This window comes from Opisthocomus hoazin, chromosome 6, assembly GCF_030867145.1.
Source record: "Opisthocomus hoazin isolate bOpiHoa1 chromosome 6, bOpiHoa1.hap1, whole genome shotgun sequence".
NCBI lineage: Eukaryota > Metazoa > Chordata > Aves > Opisthocomiformes > Opisthocomidae > Opisthocomus > Opisthocomus hoazin.
The window spans coordinates 19,580,315-19,607,972 of NC_134419.1; the positions used below are offsets into that span (position 1 = coordinate 19,580,315).

At 38.1% G+C, this 27,658-nt stretch overlaps 2 protein-coding genes across 8 annotated transcripts in view; one reads left to right on the plus strand and one right to left on the minus strand.

The window, feature by feature from the left end:
* Positions 1-12: 12 nt before the first annotated feature.
* GLMN (glomulin, FKBP associated protein) lies at positions 13-23,892 on the minus strand. Of its 3 annotated transcripts, none has more exons than XM_075424904.1 (19): positions 23,845-23,892; positions 22,162-22,233; positions 21,538-21,663; positions 20,011-20,130; positions 19,097-19,205; positions 17,699-17,945; positions 17,065-17,164; positions 12,511-12,698; positions 11,973-12,026; positions 11,180-11,210; positions 10,735-10,824; positions 10,163-10,204; positions 10,008-10,081; positions 9,606-9,690; positions 7,318-7,424; positions 6,127-6,190; positions 2,642-2,765; positions 1,142-1,224; positions 13-1,006 (listed from the first exon to the last, which is right to left on the minus strand). In XM_075424904.1, exons 2-19 carry the CDS (start codon positions 22,225-22,227, stop codon positions 899-901), a joined length of 1,818 nt encoding a protein of 605 aa, XP_075281019.1. In that variant the 5' UTR covers positions 22,228-22,233; positions 23,845-23,892; the 3' UTR covers positions 13-898. The 3 variants fall into 3 exon arrangements, with proteins under 3 accessions (XP_075281019.1, XP_075281018.1, XP_075281020.1); XM_075424903.1 differs by having other exon boundaries at positions 7,318-7,427; XM_075424905.1 differs by lacking the exons at positions 22,162-22,233; positions 23,845-23,892 and adding an exon at positions 21,180-21,243 and having other exon boundaries at positions 14-1,006; positions 7,318-7,427; positions 21,538-21,595.
* Positions 23,893-23,918: 26 nt separating this feature from the next.
* The window catches only part of RPAP2 (RNA polymerase II associated protein 2), a 69,649-nt gene continuing 65,909 nt past the window's right edge, over positions 23,919-27,658 (plus strand). For 4 of the 5 annotated variants that reach the window (XM_075424906.1, XM_075424911.1, XM_075424909.1 and 1 more), the window contains exons 1-4: positions 23,919-24,001; positions 24,943-24,988; positions 25,985-26,099; positions 26,785-26,883. In XM_075424906.1, the coding sequence (XP_075281021.1) occupies positions 23,941-24,001; positions 24,943-24,988; positions 25,985-26,099; positions 26,785-26,883 (321 nt within the window). In that variant the 5' untranslated portion in view covers positions 23,919-23,940. Of the gene's footprint in view, positions 24,002-24,942; positions 24,989-25,681; positions 25,810-25,984; positions 26,100-26,784; positions 26,884-27,658 lie in introns of all 5 variants that reach the window. The other variant, XM_075424910.1, reaches the window with a different exon arrangement.

Consider the following 27,658-nt stretch of genomic DNA (forward strand, 5'->3'; position numbering starts at 1 on the left):
ATACATTATACCAAATGTGCATTCTAAGGAAAAAAAAAAAAAGTGGTTTAACTGCACTGTAGAAAAGCCACCCTTATTTATAACTTGATTCTGAACTTACAAGCTCATCTGTTTATAATAATGTCCCAAAATATTTAAGGAATAATAAGGAAAAAAGGCAAAATAATTAACGAATCTGAGGAAAGCTTTATCATTAAAGATAAGGATGATCAAAACAATTCCAAAATATAGGTTTCCCATGCATAAACAGGTATGTGTATGAATTCTTATACAGTGTGGTTTTCTTAAACACAAGTGTTCTCTGTTGTGTTACTAAATTTTAACATCTTATTTGGCTCAAAGTTGATGTATTTTTCTATAAACCTGGTTACATTTGCCATAGTGTTTCTACTATTATCTATCTATAGCTTACAGTCCTGTTTGCAAATACAGAAGTTTGTTTGTCAACATTAAAAAGTGCCAATAAAAATACCTTGTGCTTACACAATGCTTTTTAATTAATGGTTCTCCAGCCACTTCATAAAAATCTTTGTAATTCACAGCACCAGTCACCAACTATTATCTAAGAAATTTTGAAAATGAACAGAAAAATAAATGCACAACCATACCTCCTGCCACAGCATAAGAACAAAAAAACCCCTTTGTTTTTGGTTTCTAAAGTTAAGAAAAAGCATCAAATGCTGAATTACTTTAGTAAATAGGCCATCCCAGTGAATCGCATACAACAATAGCAAAAGAAAATAAAAAAGAACAGCAACAAGACATATGAAAAGCAGCATCTGCAATTTTCTAGAGGCCACTCCAAATTGCTCTTTAAAGGTTGGTAGCCTCCTTTTCAACTAAAGCCTCAGTCAAAATGATCTTGTAAGAAGCATGTTATTCAAATACTTAAGCTGACCTAACTGTTTTCATCCATTACAGCTTTTAGTTTCACTTCAATGAGTTCTTCTACTCGAGCTAGAACACTTTCTATTAAATCAAACGTGAAGAGAGCTGAGTGTAAAACCTGAAATGACAAAAGAGAATAATATTATTTTTGTTAGAAGAATTGGGTTTTTTTTTATCCACTGTAGATGTACATTTGTCTCCACATTGAAAATTCCAATACTTCTAAATAACTCTGAAGGAAACGCAAACTCACCTGAAGCTGCATTTCAGTAGTCATGGCAGGCAGCTTTTCCCCACTAACAGTTACAGAACTGACTGTGTTAGAACCGTGTGCCTCTGTAGAAGAAAATAACCGATCAGAGATCAGGCTGCTATTTCACATCACTTTTAAAATGAAAAGCATATTTAATATATTACCATTTCTAGATAGTAATTGTTTAAAAACACAAACCTAGAGGTTGACCAAACACCAGACAGAAGGTGCAGAAGAGGAAGACAGTTTGAGCTGGTTACTGTCACTACACTTTCTATATCACATATGACTACATTACTAAACAGGCAGTATCTGCAACTCAAAACAATTTTGTATAGCTAAAATGCTCCTTAAAAGGAAAAAAAATAGTATTAACAGGTTATTTTTTGATACATTTTTAAAATTTCCGCATCCAGAGAGATACTAGGAGGTTCTTTAGCTTCACTTAATGAATCCAGACATTAAATACTTATTTTATTAAGAAAAGGCTGCAGGCTTCTCTGTTTCTGGCAAATTACTTGCAGCAGGGAAAAGTACAAGGACAAGTATGAAAACTAAGGGGAAGGCCTCTTACATTCAGACTACATATGTGAAATTCAACGTAATGCTCACAAAGATTATACTTTGGGGGAAAAAGGCTAAACCATTTACTGTTATGAGTTAGATGTTCTCCTAAACTCTCAACACTTTATGCTTTGTCAAAGGCTAGGGAAATGTAAGAGGGACTTAAATAAAAAGCTTCCTGATTCATTTTAAAGGATTCCCTTTGGAAAGATATCCACAGGCTGCCTTCAGAAAAATTCCCCTTCTCTAGCTCATACGTACATAGTTTACAACAAAGAGGAGAATAAGATTAGAGGCAAAAAGCTGTACTGACATTTTTGGTAGCAGAACCAAGTTCCTTAGGCTGTCTTAATTATACTGGAGACCACAAAGGAAGAGAGGATCTGACGTACAGAGAGACAGCCTAAAGCATCTACAGGTCTTACGCCCTGTGGAATGTGTCTGCTTAACCCAGAGCAGAATCTGATTCTATGTGTCAGATTAAAATAAATAAATAAATACAGCCTGAAGGATTACATTCTGGAGTAAGAGAGCACCTATTTGCTGCGTGAGTTATGTCTTCTCTTGTTAACCCCCCCACACCTAGTATGAAGCTTAAGGGCTATATATTCAGAGAGACTTAGATGCTCCTGTCTAACCTTAAAATCAAAAGTATAAATGCAGAACAAGTTCTGAAGGTCTTCATGTGACATTTCTATCAGGTTTCCGTAAGGTTTACAAACATGATGAGAGAGAAACAAGTTAAGATTTTTCTGACCAATTATGGAAATTAATAATATCAAATATACCAACTACTGAATTACTATTTGAAATCTGGAATAGTGTCAACAGTCAAATAAAACATGATCTATACAGCACTCACCGATTCTTCGTTTCCAAAGGATTTCCAAAGTTTCTAAATATGAACAAAGCTAAGAAAACAAGAAAACAACTAACCTCTTCTGTTTTCTTTCTTATTCTTTATTTCTGCTTCATAGTGCGCTTTTGACATATTGAGTCCTACATGCAGTGGTTTTAAAAAGTTTTGCTCAATCTTGGCAAGTGTAGTCCATACACCAGTCTGTTCAAACAGAACAGAGGTTACACATTAGTTTTAATGAGGCATTCCAATGCAGTTTTCAAGCACAAGTTTTTGAACTAGTCTTTATAACATACACTTCTGTGCTGGAAGGAAGAAGAAAAAAAAGAATTTAGACTCATCCATTTAATTGTGAATAGCATCATGGTGGATATTTAAGCTCCTCTCCCTCAACATTATTTATTGAAAATTGGAGGATGAAGCAGTCAAAAAAAGGGGGGGGACAAACTTAGTATGTAGGCTGATAACTACAACAATGGAAATGCACATTTTCAACCTCTTCTTGTAAGCAAAGCTGAAAGGATCTTGGTATGCTGGAGCGGGGTACTAGCCCCTTACTCCCTGTAGAGATTCTAGCCGGAGAAAACAGCAGTTGTGGATTCCTCTAAGATAATTCAGCAGCAAAATAGCACAAATATTTAAATTCATGTTCCCAAATTAACACTGTATTGTGATGCCAAATGAAAGCTCTGATAAATGTCATGCTTCCCAAATACATAAGGCTCCTGTCTATATTGCATTCAGTTTAAAAAGCGCTGTAGGAATGTTACTGCATATGCTACTACCCCATCCTTAGGTACAGTAGCCAAAGTGACCATGCATTTCTCCCCAATCTGGCATGGGTGAAAGAAGGAGCTTATAAAAATGGCACTCCAGAAGCAAGAGATACAAGGAAAAGGTGCTCAAAAGAAAGGCTGTTCAAGATTACACAGCACAAGAGGAAAAATTCTCTGCCTTGGCACCTTATAAGCTTGTAGTTACAAAGAGCTGTAGAAGGAAACAAATACAAAGCAGTCGTTGTGTCTTTAAATACAGGAGCCATTTATACCACTCCTTTCTTCAGGCAGTATCCTCAAAGGGTAGAGTAAGTACGATAAAAATTAGAATTCTCAATGTTAAATAGCGTTGTTGATCACAGCAGAAAATGCACCAAATTCTAATGCTAAATGACAGAAAGTTAACTGGTTAAGTAAGAAAACCGGTAATTACTTCCATCAGAATGGGGCTAAAAATGAAGAAATAACTTTCCAGAAAAATACTGATTTTTAAACTTGATTAATGAAAGTGCTTGTTACACAGCAATCAAAACATCTGAACTGACATGAAAGGAGGCAGTTTCTTCTGCCCCACTTGCACTATACAAAGGGAGACAGGGAGGAAGTCAAGAAGAAGTGGCAGGGCTTAAATTTAAAGGAAAACTTCAGAAGAGGTGATGCTATTTTCTCCTCAAACTGCAGGGACATTCTTTATGCCAAATACAGACAGCACTATTACAGCAATTGTGTGCTACTGTGTATAAATTTTTAAAGAGGAATTCTCTTTTCTTACAAAGCTACGCATTTACATGAAACTGAGTGGACCATAATGAGAACCTAAATATTAATCACTTCTTAAATCTGAGAAACAGATATAGTCTATCAATACTACCTGATTACATAAATAGAAAATTAGAAATGCACCAATTGAAAGCTCTTGTTATTATTCATTTTCATTATGGTTTTGGTAATCACTGCAAGCTATATTATTATTATTCTACTTAGACTAATACCATCATCAAGCACTTAAACTTCTATTCATAGATCTCAAAGTGCTATAAAAGTAGATCAGAATTTTTTATGTATTTTAGAAAACTGAAAAGGATATGCTGAAATCCATTACTCCAAATCATAAAGAAAGTCAAGGAACTGGGTGAGAACAACAAAACACCTTAGGATGCTTATCTGCTGGTTAGAATATTCATCTGACCATAACATTGCTTATTCAAGTCAGGAAAGTACTGACTGTACTTTAAAACTGAAAAGCAATTTTTCTTTAAACTGTCACTAATTTAAACAAATATTTTAATACAAAAATCAAAACATTTAGTACTAAGGGATAGGTGATACTTGTTTACTACACAATATACTGGATAAAAAGCTCCTGAATTGCATAAGTTAGAGGAATGGCAGAACGTAATGGTTTGAAAGAGTCAACGGAAGTTGCATTTACTATTAGAGTAAGTAGCTGTTTGGTAGTGGAATGTAATGATAAACTAAACACAAGTAATTCCATTGGCTCTTGAATGCTGTAGCAACACCATCCAAGTCAGAGTACCTATAAATCAGCTGCTACAACATGGAATGCGTATAACTGACCAGTTGTGAAATTCAAACAAGCTTCCTCTTGAGTATGCAGGAACACATTTCCATCAACTGCAGGTGGACAGGACTGACTGTACACAAAACCACCAAATCCACCACAATATAATACACTGAAAAGCCATACAGCAGCTGAATAAGAAATATAGTTTACACTGATCTATCAGTAACAAACGTTGCTGACTGCTTCAGACAGAAAAGAGCTAAACAAAACAGAGAAGAAAGAGGTGGGGATTACAACTGAAGCTATAAAATCCTGCTTTAAACTGAGGTAGCAAAATATTATATGGATAAAATACATAAGGGCAGTTTCAGTTTCTCAAACATACTGCAAAATTTAAATATGCAGAGTGTATCTGAAATATCTACATTCAAACGTCCACACACAGGAGAAATGAAGGTAAAGAGGTTTACCTATAATAAAAACATAGATAAACTTCAGCGGTGGGGATTTTAGGCTGGCAGGTTACCTTTGTGCACAAAACATTCTAGGCTGTATCCGGTAAAGCAATGTAGCAGAAAATTGGATAGGTCTGGCCGTTCCTTTTATTACTTCAGCAGATGGATCTTACAGACAAGAACTTTTTTAATGCCAACACCTAGAGAAGCTTTTAATATGTACCTATCATGCAGCTGCACAGTTACTGTAAATACAGAATACTGTTTTGCACAGCTAAAAACCTATTTAAATATGATTATGAAATACTTTATGAGAAATCTTAATACTATTAACTTTTAGCATATCACACAAAAAGTATTTTGCCTTAAGATGAATAAAATGGATCTCTTAAACTGCAAAGGTTTGTATTATTATTATAAAGAAATCCACTTGGAGGCTTGAGGGATACCACTGAATAAATAAGCAAGAGTAACAAGTACTTTTTTCTCATGGGAATACTTGGTAGAGATGTTATTTTATGGTGACATGCTCTAAAATTATGGACATAGACCACAGTTCATCCATCAGAGTAAAAGGATTAGCTTGTTTACAGTAACAGGTAAGTATGAATGCAATCAAATTTCATCAGAATAAAGTAACATCACATAGCTCCTAATGTAGTTAATAAAAACATCACTTCTGGATTACTGACCATTGCAAAGAAAAAAGCAAAAAGCATGATTTTGAATCAAGGATAACAGTGTTCACGTGAATCCAGCTCTCAGCCCTTAGCTAATCCATCACTTTCAAATCAATTATAACTTACTTGATTATCACTTTCACAATCCTTAATGACCAAGTATCTCAGTAGATTTAGTGACGCCATAATCCTGTGAATTAAAAATACACTATCATTTAAAACACAGATTTATAATAGTGATAATAATTTAAATTGTCCATTAGCCAGACATCCTAAAAATATCCATTTGTGCAAAATGCAACCACTCATCTGCTGAACAATATAGCTTAGTCTAGGGCACCACTGTGAAGTAACGTCCACGTTACAACAGTTGACACTTTGCAAGTAAGATTAAACTGTCAGCAGACTGGAGAAGGCTGGTGATTGTGAAGGAAAGCACTCTGAAGAGGCAGAACCTTATTACAAAATTTCTAATATGCACCACTGGTAATCCACAGTTGAAACTAGTGTGACAGTTTTCTTTAGTACTGTATTGAATTTTTACCTTTGAGTGCTTTTTTAAAAACACTTTTTGCTTTTGTTTTACCATAGTTTTTAGCAGAAACTATTTATTGCTTTTTCCAGATAAACAGTACAATTACAGATCACACATCTGGGTTTTTAAGTAGTTATGTGTCCATCTGGACACTATCACCTTACTGACTTACAAGCCTAGCCTTTACTCATCATAGAGGAAGAGACTTGTCCTACGCAGGAGATTTTCAGATATGTTTCCAGTTATTTTATATTACTTAACACCAGCATTTGCTGCTTAGATGGCTCTGTATTCCCACTCAGGAGATACTGGATTCCCAGCAGCAGTCTGTGAAACAGCTTCAAAAAGCCTGTGTGCTGTAAGTTGTATCTGATAATTCTTGTTCCCCTGTATCACAGAAGACAACATACCACATTTCTTTTGTTCCTCCAATTGCTTCTGCAGAAAGCTGACAAACCATACAGTCCTGAAGAAATAATGCTTTACCAATTAGTTCTGTGATTTGACATCTGAGGCCTTATATCATCAGAGAACAGAGAAGGAATTCCTCTTTTATTGTTAAAATCAATGTAATAGCATTGTGACATTCTTCTATACAGTTAGTTGAAAGGATGGTTGAAATAAGTGATCATTTCCATTTCTAGTTCCAAAAATTTAAAATACATTGATGCTGTTGCCTCATTAATTACATGACAGTATACCTCCCACTGTAATAAGGTAGTCTGAAGTCCTTCTAAATGATTAAAATAGGTGAAAAGCCTCTAACTGTGATTACAACTCACCTATCTGAGTTTTGCAGAAGATCTGTCTCAGCACCTTCTGGAAGCAAAAGCACTAAATCCAGAAGGGAGATCAGGTGATGTCCTGTAAACCAAATGTTGTCACATGCCTTCTGAAAAAATGATACAAAAAGTTTAGCTGAGTGCAAAATTTAAATGTTAAAATATCTTAAATAAGTCTTAAATAATTTAACAACAATTTCGGCAAAAAAAGGAAATAAAAAAAAAATCAAACACTGGAAGAAATATTTTCTAATTACTACATGTGATTGAAATATACAAACTAGTCTTTTCATAATCCTCCCTACGTTGTCTCTCCATGCCAAGCTGCTCTTTTCAGTTTCAACAGAATAGATTCTCCACCTCTTCACCACACCATCATCAATATACTTTGTATTTGTTTACATAAACTTAGAAAATTGCACTAGGCACTCTTTGGGTATGGAACAATTTGCTATCTTTATCAGAGACTATTCATTTTGTAACAGTAGTGTCACAATTTTTTTTTAAAGATGATCGGGTGTTTTAAGTTTTCTTTGCGTATTTCTAAACCCACAACTCCTAGCAAGGCTTGCAAGTAAAGGACACCTTCACGTCTGTAATTCTTTGATGGCAGAAGGACATTCAGTTACTTTCTTTCAAAAGAGGGAGAGGGGAGAGAATAGAAGGGAGCATCGTTTAAGCATAAGATGGAGAGTACTAGGTTTTGAAGTGGCAGAACATAATTATTCTGATGCCCTCTGCATTACAGATAGACCACTTGCTATTTTCACAAAAATTCCCCTAGATTACAACTAATTATGAAGTGAGGAGGGGCAAAATGACAAAAAACCCCCACCTCTCTCACTTGCTTAGCAGAAGTTTTTTAAAGCCTCACAACTAAGACCCCTGAAAATTCCCTCCTCGGTCAGGATGGTTAAGCCTCCCTGCGCTGGTGCTAACTTAAGGGTGTGCACATCATTCCCAAAGAGCAAATGAGCACACTTCTCTCTGACAGTTTTGCTGCCTGTTCAAAAGGCTATTTCATGTCAGTACAACGAAGCTGAGAGCATGGAGCTGTTGGAAAGATCCCATGTTGGCAAAGTCCTTATCGCGGGTAAAGGTGGGGAAGGTTGGAGGACGAGATATACAGAGGGCAAAAGGTTGATGAGAGAGGAAACTGGGACAAAGCCAGAAATGGACTGGCAGGAAAACTGAGATTACAAGGGTGACTGTCTCTTAAATCGGATAAGATGAGGGACTGGAAAGATTAAGACTGGCTAGGCACAAAAACTAAGATGAAATAAATAGATAGCAGTACGAAATTGTTATCATTACATCTATAGCAGAATTCTTTGCAATGAAAATAAAATATTCCAATTCATATGATGAAATTTTAAAATTATTTGCCTGACAGCCAGAGAATGCTCCACAGAAGCAATGTATTAAAAGAATTCTGAAGCTGCACAGTCAAAAAATTAATTTACTAAGAAAATTTCAGAATACACTTTTACCTATTCAATTTTAGTGCAACCCCCCCTTTTGGAACACTTTTCATATTATCATTTTCTTCATGCCTGCTGATTCAATATACAGGACAGATTATTATCTAATAAATAGTAATTCCCTGCTTTCTAACATAATTATACTAGCATAAAATATGCATAAATTTACTACATTGTCCTATTTGACAAAAGGCAGTATCCCTGAGAATCAAATTTGGTTTGGAATAGGCCATAAGCAGTTAAAAAAAAAAGAAAAAGATAAAAAAAGAGTTAATTTATTTTTAATTAATTTTTCCAACTGCCTAGTATAAATTATTATAAAATATGAGATTTAAATGGCTTTGATCTAGCTCAACCCCTTCTGATGAATTTAACGTTTGTGAAGCACTCATAGTATAATGCTGACTGTCATCATAGAAACCAAGAAAAAAATCAATAATTCTGTGGGGACTGTAGCATTTGAATTAGATGCAAGAAATGAGTTACTGTGAGGGTAAAATGAAATACTGAGTAGTTCCTCTTCAAGAAAGAAGCATATATTTTCAAGCACAGAAAAGATAATAATAACTTCTTAGAAAAACACAGTAAGATTGTGCAATTAAAAATAATTTGTAAATTTATAATATAAAAATACATATGAAAAAAGCCAAATTAATATATTCAATTATATAACTTCCCAGTCTTATGTTTCTCTTCAAAGTGGATTTTTTAATGCATCACTCAAAGTTTAAGCTTTACGCATTTTCTCAACATAATACTAATAGAATTTTGAGATGGCAACTTGTTTTTTAGTGGTAATATCCTCACCGTTAACGATAAGTGAACCTGATCTTTTATGTTTTTAATAATGTATCCTTCCACACCAGCATGGTTGCTTGTCTTCAGTAAACACCTTCAAACGAAAAAAGAGATATTATCTCTTCAAAGTTGCCTATATAGTTAGCTCAAAACTTAGCTGACATTATGGCCTTATTCACTAAGTGGGAGTTTTACCACAGAAAAATAAGATGATTATGTAACCTTTAAATACTAGCCCACATAAGACAGCTGATTTTATGTGAGGCAATTGAAATTCATCATTTATCCAAAAATTAACATTGTAAAATTAATGTGGTTTGCCAGATAGAAACTGTCAGAAATCACTGTATCTATGCAATTAAGCTACAATAAGGCTGATATTACACCATCTACAGTAATTTGGATGCATACCTGAATAACGTATGTTTTCCCTCTAAGTCAAACTTGTCTATGAACAACTGCAAAATATTTAAACTCTTCTTTCTCTAAAGAAAGAAAAAAGATGTTAATTAATTCTAATTAAATAAATTCAGCACTTAACTGATTCTATAGGTCATGTTACATACCACATGCTCTATGGGACAAAGCGTCATAACTTTCACCAAATCCTGAAGTTAGACAAAGAAAACATAATAATGATTATTACATTACATCACAGACTAAAATCTAGTCAAGACATTAAAAAAACCCACAACAAACCAAAACCCCACAGCCCACAAAACCATGCCTATGAAAGGACTGTTATCAGAGAAATTCACATATGCTTCAGTGGTTGAAATCCCAGGGCTGATACACAAGAATGCTATTCTTGTACTGTTGGGTCCAAATAAGAATGTAGCCAAGCAGCAGATTTGCAAGGAAGAGGCAAAAATGAGCAAGCATCACTTTTCAGCTAAGGTTAGTGCCCACCTGCCTCAGTGGCTGTACATAAATAAATATATTTTAATTGTCACTGAAACTTCATCCTGTAGCAGATAGAAAAGACAATCAATTCTGTACAGCAAGACACAGAAGGTTTCAATTTAACAATACAAGTGTATAAAGGTACAGTAGTATGTCCTCTCTCGAACACCAAAAAGACACCTAGGTATTATTTATAATCAAACTTTAAATACTTCTGTACATTGCTTCTTATTACCTGAGGTACGTTAATAAAACCTCTGAATTCTAGATACTGATGGAGAAGGCTATTATCTTCCATTCTCAGCAAACAGCTCTCAAATAGATCCTGCAGGTAGGAAAAAAATAAATAGAGGCCAACATGTTGCACACATATAAGACATTAATCTATAGCCATTTCATGGCCAGAACTGCCTTCACTATAAATGCTCATCCGCATATCCAAAGTTCTTAGGAGCTACAAATGTAAGTGATAATGGTAATTTAGACATTTATGCATGTCTGTAAAGTTCAATAAGTGTGTTTGTAAGACTGAAGGATACCTAATTAAGCCTCAAAATATTTTTGAAACTATTATCTGAACTATCATTTTTACCTTGCTTAGAAAGGGAAACTAAAATTTTACCATTATTTGGAAAAAATAAACATTCTAACACTGAAAATCTCATTAAAAGAAAACTTACAAGTCCTTTAGATAATACAGATTCTTCTGTTCTAGAAAAAAAAGAAACGTTATCAAATTTAAGTTGTTAATTTAAAAGACACTGTTGATATTTCAGAAGAAATACTAGAACAGAGATCAAAAAGAACTTGTCCCTCAACAATTTTCATTCCGTTTTCTAAATATAGCATCTTCATTATTCCTCTCAAAGATTTTTAGAATAAACTGGCTGATAAAATGTTGAAAATAGACTCCTCTCTTCAGGGTCAAAAATTACTTCCCCCCCCAGTATTTATAAATGCTCACAAGCAGCATCTTGTATCTCACAGGTATCAAGATGCTGATTCACAAAAAACCATGAAACTTTTCCCAGATGATTCCATTTGCATAGTTCTGCAAGCCTACAAAAAAATACAGCAGATCCTAAACTAAAGAGGCCAGGACGTTTTGTTTAAATTTTACCAGTTTTTAAAGTTTCCCATTATGACTGCTTACTATTTTAAACTAATTGTTACGGAAGTACAAGTACATATACACTCTAATTATTCTGCATGTGTTAAAAAGACCTTAATTTTGCATTTTCAGAATAAAGTTTCTAAAAATGATATCACAATAGAAGTTGAAAACAATAAATGTTTTAGACAATTTCTTATACTTCTTAGTAAGAAAAGCCATCTTGTTCTAGAATTTGCCATTTTAATGCTCAGATTTAAAAACCTCCTCTGAACTTATCTGGTATATTCAAAATTTGATTCTATGAATTCCTATACAAGATCACACCCACTATCTAGAACTCCAAATACCATAAACCCTACCTTTTCATCAGCACTTCAATATGTGTCATATTGCATTGCAGAAGGTATGATGGACTAAAAGAGAAAAATTAGGTTTACATTAAACTGCACAAACCATATATATTTGCATATAGTTAATATATTTGACAGGATTAGTCTTTTTTTGAAAAATTTATAAAAATATCTTTAAAAAAACTAATAATTTTGAAATAGACACTAAAGAGTAAGACAGATTGCTAATAACTCTTAAGTGGAAACTGTCTATAAATATGCAACTGAAAAATTAATACAAGTTAATTATCAGCATGTGACTAATCCTACCAGTTTCTTTAAAAGGACAGCTCATCTAAAATTAAACCATAATAGAGTAATCTGCAGGACGGGAGTACGTTATTATGTACATAATACAAGCTACACAAAAAATAAAAGCATAAAGATTGATATAAAACATACTATGAAATACACAGTTTTAACTCATAACTATTCACAAAGTTTTCTTCTGCTCAGAAAGAATCTTCAAAGTATTGACTCCTGATAAATGAGGAAGAATACTTCTTACCTAAATACCATTGGAAAGCAATCAACACCAAAATGCTGAACAAACATCAGATATGACAGACATGCCAAAGAATCTGCCGAATCCTTTCTCTCTATGTCCGCAAACTCCTGATTCTCCCAATGTGGACTTTTGCCTTTATGATGTAAAAACACTAATGGTATCAACTCTCTTATATCCCACAAAATGTCCTAAAAAACAAATACAGGTTGCATATAGTTGCCTTTAAAAGACCTGTATACCAATTAAGTTTCAAAGCTTTAACTGTATTTACAATAAATTCTCTTAGATAGCATAGGTATAAATTAATATACTTATTTTGTATTTACAATATATACACGTACACAAAAAAGGCCCTGCAGGAAAAATAGCTACTGTTAGAAGAATGTTGCTAAGACAGCAAAGTCAAGCACTCAAAAGTTAGCAAAAGACAAACTAAAGTTGCCCTGCAAAACCCTGGTTTGGCTCCCTTATCCATAATGCTATGAATAATCATAGCTTCATGATCACATTATGCCAGAGGACGCCTGTGTTTTTCAGATCACAGAATACTCAGTATTTTATTTTCTGCTCACTAATCAATATGCAACACAATGTTTATCTGCTAAAGGCAAGCCCTACTTGAAAGCTGCAATCACTCTGTATGGCCTTTCTTTCCAGTGATGCACAACACAATGACACCTCAGTACTTCACAGACACTAGCGTGGTTCCCCACCCCACCCCCAATTCACGTGGATTAGGAGGTAGTGTAACTCCTACTGTATGTATTATGAAGAAACAGCGAGATCAAGTTTAACTCACTATTCTGGGATCATCCAAACTGAACATATGGGATCTCACACTTTGGAAAATTAGGATTACACAAGATGTCATATAGTCAAAGCATGACTTTACTGATCTTAGTTGCAGCTCTCATTACCCAATTCCACAAACAGCAGAAGTGAATTTCTTGAGAAAATGAAGAAAAGGTAATTCATAATTAGCATAAAAAACATGGTTTCAGGCTGTGCCCAAGAGGAGAGGCAGGATACAAAAACAGTTTTTCAGAACATCCTTCAGCTATCTTAACCATGAGATCATCTTCTGGTAATCCCTGCCTCCTTCACTGCACACCCTGAAAGTCCTGCAATAAATGAAGTAAAGGTCTTGGAGACAAGATTCTCGTTCCTTGCACAACCCTGATTGATCCACACCGCAATTCCATCCTATGCTGAGACATGCTGTGGAAAAAAAAAGGATGTGATGATGATAGGAAACCTAGTAATGGTTAAAAAACACCAAAAGTTTTGCTAACTGCCTATTGTACTTCACTTTACAATCTTAACATTTGGATATAGCATTTTGTGTGCAAAAAATGCTTAGATTTTTAAGCACAAATTGGAGAAAAAAATAGAGTGGCATCCCATAGCAACTTCCAGACTTCCTCTGCATGCATGCACATTTGCATACTTACATATAGCACACTTATGTGTGCTTTCCTCATCCCAGCTGGCTCCAAGTCTTCCTCCTGAAACTCGTCAAGCCTTGTGTGCCATTCCCTCCCCAAAAATCACACCCTGACCCAGTGTCTCTGCTCTTCCAGGACTAATTCCTCCACTTTATCATATAAAAAGCTGTCTTTCCTCTAACTCCCTAGTTCATAGGCCACAGCCATTTCACTCATCTTCCTTCAAGAGCTGTATTTTCTCAGTCCCTCAGCCAGCCTCATCCCCACCCTACCTTCTCCGTAACTTCCATTTCCCCTTACATAGCTCCACGTATTCTTCGATTTCTGTCTTTCTGTATCTGACAAGCCAGCAAGTTTGCCAACGACACCAAGCTGTGTGGTGTGGTTGATACGCTGGAGGGAAGGGATGCCATTCAGAGGGACCTTGACAGGCTGGAGAGGTGGGCCTGCGTGAACCACATAAAGTTCAACAAGGCCAAGTGCAGGGTCCTGCAATGTGGGTCGGGGCAATCCCAAACATAAGTACAGGCTGGGCGGAGAGTGGCTTGAGAGCAGCCCTGAGAAGGACTTGGGGGTACTGGTGGATGAGAAGCTCAACATGAGCCGGCAATGTGCGCTTGCAGCCCAGAAAGCCAACTGTATCCTGGGCTGCATCAAGAGAAGCATGGCCAGCAGGTCAAGGGAGGGGATGCTGCCCCTCTACTCCGCTCTTGTGAGACCCCACCTGGAGTATGGCATCCAGCTCTGGAGCCCCCAACATAAGAAGGACATGGATGTGTTGGAGCGGGGCCAGAGGACACCAGTAAAATGATCAGAGGGTTGAAGTATCTCTCCTGCAAGGACAGGCTAAGAGAGTTGGGGCTGTTCAGCCTGGAGAAGAGAAGGCTCCGGGGTGACCTTAGAGCAGCCATCCAGTACGTGAAGAGAGCCTACAGGAAGGATGGAGAGGGACTTTTCACAAGGGTGTGTAGTGATAGGACAAGGGGGAACAGCTCTAAACTAAAAGAGGGCAGATTCAGATTAGATATTAGGAAGAAATTCTTCACCATGAGGGTGGTGAAACACTGGAACAGGTTGCCCAGAGGAGTTGTGGATTCCCCCTGCCTGGAAGTGTTCAAGGCCAGGTTAGATGGAGCTCTGAGCAACCTGGTCTAGTAGAAGATGTCCCTGCTCATGGCAGGGGGGTTGGAACTAGATGATATTCAAGATCCTTTCCAACCCTTACCATTCTGTGATTCTATGACTTGTGAATTTTCCTCCTCTAACCAGGGATAACAAGGTAGAACAAAGTCCAAACCTCAGACTGAACTCTATTCTTTCATACAGTTCACACTAACATGAGAAACAAGTGTACCCACAGTTAATAAAACAACTTACACAAAAAAATTGTAATGGCCAGTTATCAAAACCAGAATTGTATTTTTGTTAACAGTAAATATTAATAACTAGTTAATAGTCATTTAATGCTCAGTTCTCCGATACTTCTAAAAATGTCATCTTGTTTTGTAAGAGTTGAAGACATTAGCTTCAATCTTGACACAAATGAGCTGTTTCTGTCTATTCAGTGTTCCCAACTAGCGACCCACTGGCTATCCTGAGGGAAGACTCCATTTAGTATTGAGAATGTTTTCCACTCTTATATTTCATTACAAGATTTACCAGCCAGCTTCCAAATAAACTGTTATAAAATAATCCAGCACCTGGCTGTCAAGAAGGTTCCTTCATTTCATCAGCCCAAGAAAAATCATTGTATAACCATGCATTTGAAAACTGGAAACAACTGCTATTTACAAATATTTTAAATTTGGTGTACTGGGTCTGGCTGGCATGGAGTTGATTTCCTTCATGGCAGCCTGTATGATGCTGTGTTTTAGCTTTGTGACCAAAACAGTGTTAATAACACGCCAGTGTTTCAGCTATCGCTGATCAGTACCTACACGGCATCGAGGCCTTCTGTTCCTTACTCTGCCCCTCAGCAAGCAGGCAGAGGGTGGGTGAGAAGCTGGGAGGGGATACAGCTGGGACAGCTGTCCCGTTCTGATCAAAGAGAGATTCCACACCACATAACATCATGCTCAGCAACAAACTGGGGCGGAGATCAGAGGTAGTATTTTTCAGATTAACTGTTGTGCAGAGACTGGTTGGGCATCAGTCTGCTGCTAGGAGGTGGTGAGTGACTGCCATTGCATCACTTGGGTTTTTTTGTCCTTCACTTATTAAACTGTCTTTTTCTCAACCCATGAGTTTTTCTTGCCTTTGGCCTTCAGATTCTCTTCCCCATTCCACTGCTGGACCTAAGTAAGTAACTGGGTGGAGGCTTAGCTGTCAGCTGGGGTCAAGCCACTACATTTGGATACATGCAGGAGCGGAAATACTCTTTACTACATTCAAAACATGAACAAAGCACAGCTCTACTTGCAGTAACTTTATTAATCACACCTAGTCCTGTTTCTGAAAACATACACATATTGTGTGTTCCAACATACGCATGGACTGTAGTGGACTATCTCTTTATAAGGCTTGATTTTGCTGCAAATTGAAATAAAATTACCTAAACCCACAATAATCTTGCTCTAATAAAACATTCAAAACCAGAGTAACCGCACTGGTAGCATGGAGTGGACAGGTTCCCACTGAGTTGCCAGCTACAGCATCAGCAGCAGTCAAACATCAGCTTATATTCTTTAATAGTCAGCTGGCACTGCACTAGATACATTAGAGATTTCTCTGTGCAACACTTCAATTAAAGGCAACATGTAGATTTTACCTTGATGTAATACTGCGGCAAAGACGATCCGTCAGATATTCTAATAAACTCATACATTACCAAGAAACAGCAGCAGTTACAGCAAAGTACCAGCTGCTGATTCAGAGAGCAGTCCAAACTGGTTCATGAAGGAGCAAAACGGTGTCTGCAAGATTTGTGATTTCCAGAGTTGGGACCTGGAACTGTTCTAGACCTTCATCTACCTGCATTATCTTACAAGATGCAGTAAGTCACCCCACTAACCAATAAAGGAAGCAAAATCAGCTCTAGAACAAATTATACGTAATTCTGAACTAGAGCACTGGTTCTGCAAACACTGTAATTAATTTTGACTGCACTTACTATAATTTCAGTTGCAAAATGCCTGAAGGGATGTTCTTCAATGCCTTCAAGTTGTTCAAGCTGAGCTGTCAATAATGGGTATTTCAGGCTTTTCATACAGCTGAAATAAAAAGAATTGAAACTAAATCACCAATACATCAAAAATACAGACTACAGCAGTGTCATTGATGACCAAGAATAAATTCTATACTCGTATTAGCTACTGGTGTTCTAAGGAGAATTAAAAAAAAAAAAAAAAAAAAAAAAAAAAGCATCTCCATCTCCTGTAGAAGCCTTCCTCAAATTTCAGCTCCAGAATATGATTATACTCCCTGCTATAAAATTGAGGAGAAGCAGAGGAATACCAAATCAGCTTCACAGCACAGAGACTAGTATCTCTTTACTATTTCCCTGTACTAAAAAAAAAAATAAAAAAATTTACCTTTCTTCTCTCACTTCACAAATATGTAAGACATATTTAGGGTTGGGTTTTTTTGTTTTTTTGTTTTTTTCTTTTAAATACCACATTCGTTAATGTAAGTCAGCAGCACTATAAAACACTAATAAGATGATTTATTTACTGCCTATGTAGTAAATGTCTATTGTTCATTTTGTTAAGTCATAGGAATATATTACACTGACATAAAATGCTCACAATTTTAATAATTCTTCTTTCAGCTCCATGTCATTGTATTCTGATGACTTTTCCATGTTTTTAACAACTTGATTCACAAAAGGTTTAGCAAAGTCCACCACTGCATTACAACATTGACAGAGACCAAGTTTATCTTCTTGTATTTGTTGTTTTGTATATGGTACAGGTAAGGGAGTAAGCTGATTCACAATCATGGCCAAAGATAAACCCACTGAGTAGGCCTTCTTGTTCTGAAGTTTCAAAAGCACTAGGGGAAAGAAAAAAGGGAAAAAAAAAAAAAAAGAAAAAAAAGAGAGAGAACCTTTTGAGACAGGGACTGATAGCTGAAATCACATAAGCAAATCCAGCAAGACTAAACATCATCAGCTAGTTTAATATGCTGTAGTGAAGATGACCATATATTTGTGCATGACAAATTAAAGCAGTCATGTATTTCAACACATTCTTCCTTTCTCTGTAGGACCATGAGGATCAAAAAAAAAAAAATCTGTCTTTCTAGAACTAGTCTAACTGAAATAATACTTGCTATCTGATCTGGAAAACTCATTTTATTGCTTGGCTCCTTCTGTGCTTAGCAAAACCAGAGACAATGGCTCAACATTTCTGCCGAGATCTGTCTCTACCTGAAGCAGCTCAGAACCATTCCATACTCCATGGCAGAACCAGAGGGCTCCCAGACAGAGAGCAGCACACGTGGCTCTCCACTTAAACCGCACTCAGTACAGGCTAACTGCAAACTGGCTACCCAAAAAAACACATACTTCTAATTACCAAAATGCTCTTCTTGTTAAATTCTAACGTAGTTTAATAACACATCTTAGAGACTGCTACAATCAGATTTAAACTTGATACATGACACTTGATTAAATCTCACATATCACAACAGAAATTACTACTTGTTACCTACTTAGTGGGTGTCCAAAACCAACATTTCTAGTTTTTAGATGTAAGCCAGAAGAATGCTTCCCCTCACCAATCAAATATTTCAACCTGCTTCAATGTGAAATAAAAGTTTCATACTACAAAAATATGGAACTGTATGTTTAAAAAGTTAAATAATGAAGAATTTCACAAATCCATGTAATTCTCTATTCCTTTAACAACAGCATGAATGGTTTACACCTTTAAATATAACTGTCACAGGACCATATTCTTCTAAATGATGAAAAATAGCTGAATATTGCTTTTTCAACTGATGCTATTAGTTCCATCCAAAATCTTTTTATAGCAGGTCAATATTAGCATGAAAATTATAGCTTGTGTTATTTTGCAGAATATAACAGACTGCAAAACCTGTCAGGACAGACATACTCTGAAAGCACTCCAACAAAGGCTAAATTAATTTGACAAATAAATGAGAAAATAATTTCATTCAGAAATCACACGATAAAGTGTTACCTGTCTGCAAAGGCTGAAGCAATAACATGACAGTTTGGCACACTTGCTCTCCAGAGGTCTGCTCAATCTGCTCAAGTAAACCCAAAAAAAGTTCCTTTGGATTGCATAGCTGCAGGAGAGGAACAATGCATATCTTTTAATCCCCATGGTCATAAGCTAAAAAACATAATCACAAGCAAACTTCAATACAGAAGTTCCCGAATGTCAAGGAAACAGATCTGAATATCCAAGATAATCTTTAACAAAACAAATATGAAACATAAGTACTTCCCTACAATTTACGTCTACTGCAGAGTGTATCTGTGTGTACACTTTCACATAAGCTTAAAACATATAAAAATAAATAATTACACTAAACTTGATTTCTATGGTCTATAAAAACTTCACAGCACCTTAGCCAAGTAATCCTTAGGAGTAGAGAGAAAAGAAAAACTTCAGTGTGAATTCAAGCTATAAGGTTTGCAAGCTGTTTTTTAATTACATGGATGAAAAGGACCTGGTTTTCTACAGATTAAAACTTTTTTCCCCTGCTACTCCATCAAAATCATAAGGTACTCACTGTCATACTGTATCTGCAGTAGACATGAGGCAGTACTGCTGTGGCTGCTGACTGCAGCAACTGACTATCAAAAACTTTACGAGCTCCATCTGCCTTTTTCTCGGGTAATGCTACATCTCTTTGTTTTGCCCAGTTACTGATTTCACAAGATTTGTAAAAGGTTCATTAACTCTGACAACACTAAGCCTGTGTCTACTTCAGACGAAACTGGCCCATGAGTTCAAAAGTTATGGGAAATGGACAGAAGAACCCAAAAGTATTTTTGCCTTGTTTTCTCTGGAAATAGGAGGTGAAAATTAGGACCTCTACGTTCCCTACAATTACTGTATTATAACCATATATTTCAAAAACATACCTGTGCCAACTGATCTAGTATCTTCAGGCAGTGATCTCGCTTATCATCTTCTTGCTTATACATGAAAATACATCTAACAAGAGGAGAGATGAGATTCCAACCCATATTCTTGATGATAACCTAAAAATCAGATTTTAAGAGAACAAACGAAAACTGGACATCTTCTAAACCCAGAAAGATTGTACATATGAAGGCCATAAAAGACAACAGATCAGTGTCCTGGTTGTAACCAACACCATAATAATGTCCTTGAAAATTTAACATCTATTACCGTATATTTCTGTACTTGACGTACATTGTATTCTCTCTCCATACCTATAAATGCAGCTGCATATTTTGTGTAGTTTTCTTCAATGTATTAATTCTAACATGCCAATATATATTACTAAGAAATTGTATGACAATACATTTAAAACAAGACTGAGTAGAGGAGTTTTGCTGAAAGAAAAAAAATGCTTAAATTATGTTTAACCGGAGGGGACTAAGATCTTCAGTTCTTAATCCAAACTCACAAAATTCAAAACCAGACCATGACCCCCATGTAACACTGCGAAAACACTCCACCCTTACTTTCTTTCTGAACTTCCTATTTATCTGTGTACAATTTAGTATATTCTCCATCTCCCCAGAGTGCCTACAGACATTAGCATCAGCTTAGTGGGCTCTTATAGTTTTGGCCAATATTATTTTATCTACCTGTCATGGGTTGACCCCAGACAGCAACTAAGAACCCATCAGCTGGTTGCTCGCTCTCCTTCCCCAGTGGGCTGGGGGAGAGAATCAGAAGAGCAAAGCAGAGAGTAACTCCTGGATCGAGATAAGGACACTTTAGTAAGTAAAGGACAAAAGAGGAGGGGGGAATGGCGCAAACCAACACCCACCAGCAGACCAATACCCAGCCAGTCTCCAAGCAACAGCTACTTTGGAATGGGTCCCCATCCCCATGTGTTTTTATTGCTGAGCATGATCTTACATCGTACGGAACATGTCTTTCAACAGTTCAGGTCAGCTGTCCCAGCTGTGTCCCCACCCAATTTCCCTGCTTGCTGAGCAGCAGAGTGAGAAACAGAGCAGGCCTCAACGCTGTGCAAGCACTGATCAGCAACAGCTGAAACACTGGCATGTTATCAACACTGTTTTGGTCACAAAACTAAAACACAACATCATACAGGCTTCCATGAAGGAAATCAACTCCATGCCAGCCAGACCCAGGACACCATCTGAAATCCTGTCCTGCAAAAGAGGGACAGTGTCACTTTCTCTTAACTAAGCAAAGAGAAAAAACGGGACGAAAGCAAACTCACTGAAAATCAGTTATTAATGGTTTTGTTAAGATTACCACGACTTGGTTTCTGTGAGTTACCTGAAGTTACAAAAGAATGTGCACTTAGCACAGCAGAAACTTATTAACTATTCACATGTACAGCCTTTCTCCAGAGTGAAAGTAGCTTTCCCTTTTTAATAAGCAGTTTTATCTATTTAATGGTGTTAGTGCACAACTAATACATTGTCCAAACTTAAACTCACCTTATTTTTCTCATTTTGAATTACTTCTAATAACTGAGCTGCATACCCATCTTCTAAACATTTCTGACCTGCTACCTGAAACAGATTAAAATCTTCTCCTTTGAAATCAGCTTCTTCCAGAATTTGCTGGAAATAAAACACATGTTTAACTCCACACTTCTAAAAGGCAAATAAAACATAAGACAATCCAAGCTTTCATTTAAAAATTAAATATAGTATCATTGTAACTTACCTTTTCTTATACATATCTTTCACGTATTAAAAAAAACTACCAAGAGCTACTACAGCAGACAAAGCAGCATTTCAATAGCACTCTCAAAGTCTAGACTACAGCATGCTGTTTGGAAGATGTATTTTCTACAACAACCTGCTAGAGTTTTGCTCCTTCAGACAGGTACTGTTGAGTCCAAGAACACTTCTTTCTCCAAGAAGCAGAAGTTATCAAGCACCTTGAGATAGGCTCCACAGAGAAGTCAATGAAACATGGAGGCTGAACTTAGCTGTCCAATAAGCAGTTCTGGTAACAACTGTCTTGTGTTTTGGGGTCATTTTGGTTTTAACTATAATTGAAGAGAAATGCACACTGCTTACACTTGTTACTTTTATGGAAACAAAACTACTTACGCATCTTTGTATTATGGCTTGAAGTTCATCTACTGCCATTATAGCTTGACTTTGTTCTTCCCGCATTGAAAACTGTTATAAATTAGAGAATGCAGTATTAAAACACATGAAGTAAAAACAGAGACTGAAAAATAATCAAATTATTTTAAAAAATGCCAATAGAGGAATGAGAACAACTTAGATGTTATGAAGACCACATGATGAAAAAAACAGGAAAAACGCACTTTTAAGAAGTGTACACTGTATTATTCTACTGCCCATATTTGCAGGAGACAGTATTACAGACATGAAACAACCTGCATTCTATGTACAGGGAAGCAATTTCTCAAGCGGTATCAGGGTCATCTTAAGCAGTTAGGAGACCTCAGCTACTTCTTGGGCACATACATTGAACACTGCAGCTAACACAGAGCAAGTCTGCGCTCACAGCGTACCAAGCACAGATGCCCACGATACACTACATTTTCTGTGACTTCTTCTCACGAGAGGAGCTCCTGCTCAGCCCTGACTGGAACACTCTAACCTGATGCCTGCCTGGCGTGTGCACAGCTGATTCAACCACCGTGCCAGTTTATACCAACAGTCCAACCAAGATTACACACACAAGATTTTTTACTTCTTTCTAGTGTCTAGGCTGGGCTAGTTCAGTGGCCCTTTACCTCTAGATACTATAATTTAAAAAACTTTCTTGCTAAAAACACTTAAGTTAAACATTTGATCAATATCAAATACATAGAAAGTTTTACACAGTCAGGACCACAAATTACAAATAAAATCCAGCTTGGTTATCCCATGTGATATATCATAGAAGCAATCACAATCTTCACAGTTTAAAGCAATTCCATGTGCCTAAACCTGGTTATACGATCACTACAAGTGTCAATTACCTCCACACCTGGACAATTAGCTAACTATTCATCAAAACAAGCAAGTTTCATATTTATACAGTCATCTCAATGCAACGTCCTCTATTTTTCCTCTTACGCTTGACCTCTGCCACGCCACACAACATCTAGATAACTAGGTTACAAAAACCAGGCAAGTCACAAAAGCTTAAAAAGCATCTGTGTGTGAATTTTATTATTCAAAGAATAAACAACTCCCTATTCTCAACTGCCTATTTTAACATTTTTACATCACTGCAATACATCAATGTATCTAGCCTGTCATTTTAATTTGGTCATTATCATATACTTTATTACCATACGTTGTACTATTTGAGCTCTTTATTTTACAGGATGTTACTAATCGTCCCCAAACAATTCAAATATACTTTTGAACGCTAATATTATTGCATTTGCCACCCTCGATAACTTTACAATGTCCTTACACCCACCGTGTCGTTCCACGGATTTACCAGCTGAGCTCGCAGGCGGTCTCAGGCCTTAATACTTAATCCAGTTCCTAATTAAATCTTTTCACAGGTTTCAGCGGCAAGTGGACAGCATCTGAATCGCGCGAAACTTTCCACTGCGAGCACTCACCGAACACCCTCCTCTGACGAACACGCACCTCAGCCCGCTCCCCGGGCGGGGGACAGCACGCAGCCCAGCACAAAGACGCTGCCAGCGCAAGCCTTTCACACAGCGCTGAATTATAAAACCACAACACATCCCCCCCCTCAGCGGGCCGCCGGCCCAGCCGCGCCCCGCACCGCAGCCCCCCAGCCCCGATCGGCCGTACCTCTCCGCGCCCGCCGCCGCTCCCGGCCCGGGCCACGCCGCGACGGCGGCTCCGCCTCCCGGGTGAGAGGTCAGAGGGAGGGAGCGGGCAGCCACGATGATGGCGGCCGGGAAGGCGCAGGGCGGTGCGAGGGGGAAGCCCGGCCGGCGGCGCGCAGGTAGGCTCTAGGGCGCTCCCCTCCGCCTGGCGCTTTGGGCTCTCCCTGTGCCCTCTGGCCGGCACAGCGGATTCGCCCAACTCGCTGTACCGGCGGGAGCGGCGGGACTGCCGCGGTCGGCGGTGCGGGGACGCTGCCGCGAGCTCGGTGGGCCTCGGCCGGGCCGGGCCGGCTGTGTGGTCGGGGCCGGCGAGCGGCGGCCGTCGGCGGCTGGGGCCGGCGCCCCGGCGCCTCGGCCGGGCGAGGCGCGGCCGAGCGCCCCGCTGTCCCCTCGGGCTGCGCAGGGGCTGGGCGCCCGGCGCCTGCGGCGGGTCCGACAGCTGCGTTCTCCCTTTTTAAGCATAACGATCCCTTCTCTTCCCGCCCTGTCGCCCTTGCGTGGAGGGAGCAGCTGCCCGAGCCCGGCACAGCGGGCAGAGCCCTGGGGCAGTCCGCGGGGGCGACCGGGAGGCAGGGAGGGCGGCGACAGCGGCTCCGTGGTGAGGGCGCCGGCGTCGAGGCCGGGTTGTCGAGTCCTGCCCGGAGCTAAAGGCGGTGGTGGGGCAGCTGGAGAGGACAGCGTTTCCCAGCAGTGGGGTGCAGGGGTACAGCTGGGCTGGAGAGTCGGTGGAGAACCAGGGTGAGTGTGGCGGGCATGAAGTTATTGCCAGAATTATTTTTCCTTTAGCTTTCTGACTATACAAAACATGATAAATTAGAGTATGAAGAGAGTTGGGCCTCACTGTCCTCACACTTGCAAAAAGCACATCTAAGCAGCTGCTGAAGGGTAACTAGCCTACGGAAGGCACTCTTGGCCACCAAAAGCAAGTTGCTAAGCAGTTCTCTAAATTATACTCACAGTTTAGAGGTTTTAATATTTTTCAGGTGCCGATATTTTCCACTGTTAAAGAAAGTAGGTACACAAATTTCTGTATTTCTACATTTGTGTGTTTGGTTTCTAGGAGATAAGCATTCAGCTGCTCTGAAGAATGAAGACACTGCTCAAAGGTACAACTAACAAACAATATATGTGGCATTCACGGTGGTTTTGCCTCACTTTGAAATTGCATTCTCTGCCTCGCATGTTTTTTTGCTTTCGCAGAGTACCATGACTAACTTCAGGAGATTGCCAGCGTCAGCATCTTGCAGGCTTGTTTGGAGTGATGCTGTGTAACTTCTGACAGCATGCACATATGTGCATTGTATAATATGCTGAAAGTCTATGAATCTAACCTCCACAGTTCTCATTCCTTAATCTGTAGTGCTTGCTTTTTGGCATCTCAACTTCTTTGCATGCCTGCCATTTTTCTTTATTCAGTTTAAAAAACAAACTTGAGAGGAAAAAATACTTTGTGCCATGGACAATTATGTAAATATTTATTTGAATCTCTAGTAGGCCTAGACTTCCAGGTGAATAACGTTGACCTCTGTTGGTTAAGACAGCAGAATGACTGTACATTGACAGCTTCTGTGGGAAGCGCTGCCAAATGGAGATTGGAGACATGCAGATGGTTGCTCTCTGAGCATGTGCTGACAACAGAATAGTGGCAAGACTCAGGAAATGTACTGTAGTGGGATTTGTTTGATTTATTCCTTCCTTTACTTTGTACCCTCACACCCAGTCTTGTCCCAGTCCTTTTTTCTTCCTGCTCTTCATGTCTCATCCAGCTCCCATTCTTCTGACAAAATTGTTTGTTGCAGGCTCTTTGTCCACCCAGTTCTGGGTTTCCCTGTCTTGCAAGAAGAGTTGGGAAAACTTGTATGGAAGTATTGCAATGCCATAGGAGTCCATACTTTTCCTGACTAGGGTGGAAATAAAGCAAACCAAGGTTGGAAACTCCTTTGTGGTTATTACAGAATTCATAGTCTAGTTACTTGTTGCTTTGTTTGGCCATCATGATGTGATGCAGAAAAATGTAAGCTACTGTATTTCAGAAAAAAGATACTGGAGAATTGTTTATGGATATCTGCCCCCTCTGTCATTCAGTGTCTGTTCTGTTACAGGAAAGCAGCTCTGGAGGCTGCTATGAGAAAGAAGATTGAATTTGAGAAAAAAGCGTTGTATATGGTTGAGCAACTCCTGGAAGAGAACATTACTGAAGAGTTCCTTCTGAATTCTGTAGGTGTTGCAAGTTTTCGTACTATTTTGCATCTTAGTGTTCAATTTTTTTTTTTTTTTAAGTTCTTGGAACAATTTGCTGCAGTTTAAAGTAGACAGATCATTTATTCCCTCTCACATCAGCACGGATGATGATTGCGTTATTTTCAAGGGTTCTGCAGTGAAAATATGGCCTGTTTTTTCAGGACTGTATACATTTATGAATCTTCACTTTATTACCACAGTCTTTGTTTATGCCTCTGTGGTTCTAGACTGGTAGGTCAAGTATAAAAATTTAGGTCCACATCGCATCATTTGTGAATTTAGACAAAGTCTCTGTAATGCCCCACAGTTTGTCTGGCAGCACAGTTTTGCTGGAATGATATGATTACTCCTGTTAAGGTTGTAAATAGGCTGGTAAATAGATGTACAAAACATGTAAACAGAGGCAAATTGTGAAAATAAGTGCAAATAGAGGCAAAATCATGAGGCTTTTCTATATGTAAAAAGAAGTGCCCATGTCTTTTTTCTTTCGCTGTTTACCCTTTTACCATTTTTACTGTGTAGGTTCTAAATGTTGTTTATTAAACTTACAAAATAACTGTTATAAAATTAAAAAATACTTATTTCTTTGTGAGGTGTTATGAGTATGAAAAATCACAGATTTTCCAGTATCTGTTGTTGAACTATTTTCTTGTCATTTTAGGGAAAATTTATTACTCCATCTCACTATAAAGACATTGTGGATGAACGGTCTATCATCAAACTATGTGGTTATCCTCTGTGTCAAAATAAACTGGAAAATGTAAGCAGCTTTTTATTAATGCTGTTACCATAAGAATCTCTTCGTGATTTTTATTCTTTTGCGTTTTCTCTTTAACTTTAAACTTACAACATTAAACATAGATTAAAATACTGTCAAGTAATGGGGCAGGCATCATATCATTCCATTTCAGTATAATGCTTCTGAAGTAAAAGGTAAAATTTGACAACCATTACTGTATGACAGAATGAGTTAGCATCTACTGTGACAGTAATAAAGATGGATGAGGTATGGCTTCGTGGCCTTGCTTTGTGCATGCAGAAACTTTCTGAGCTTGTTCCTTCTTCATGTAACCATGTATCTCTGAGAAGGATTGAAGTGAAAAAATGGTACAATGCAGGGATGCACTATGTGAATGCATAAACATCTGCTCTAAAAACGTGTGTTAAGTGTGTCAAAATCAGTCACACTTATTTAAGTATGTATGTCAGAGCTTAAGCAGAACTCTGAAGTATGCAATTCAGTTAGAAAGGAACATTATCCTGAAGAAGAGAAGGGTGAGAGGGGACCTTATAAATGCCTACAAATATCTGAAGAGTGGGTGTCAAGAGGATGGGGCCAGACTCTTTTCAGTGGTGCCCAGTGACAGGACAAGGGCCAATGGGCACAAACTGAAGCATAGGAAGTTCCACCTGAACATGAGGAAGAACTTCACTCTGAGGGTGACAGAGCACTGGAACAGGCTGCCCAGGGAGGTTGTGAATTCTCCTTCTCTGGAGATATTCAAGACCCGCCTGGACAAGGTCCTGTGCAGCCT

Coding starts and splice junctions, on each gene's coding strand:
- GLMN (XM_075424903.1), bottom strand. CDS start 22,227: ATGCGGGAAGAACAAAGTCAAGCTATAATGGCAGTAGATGAACTTCAA. Junction 10,205..10,734: donor GTTTTATTAACGTACCTCAG/GTAATAAGAAGC, acceptor GTCTAACTTCAG/GATTTGGTGAAAGTTATGAC. Junction 6,191..7,317: donor CTTCTGCAAAACTCAGATAG/GTGAGTTGTAAT, acceptor TTTAATTCACAG/GATTATGGCGTCACTAAATC.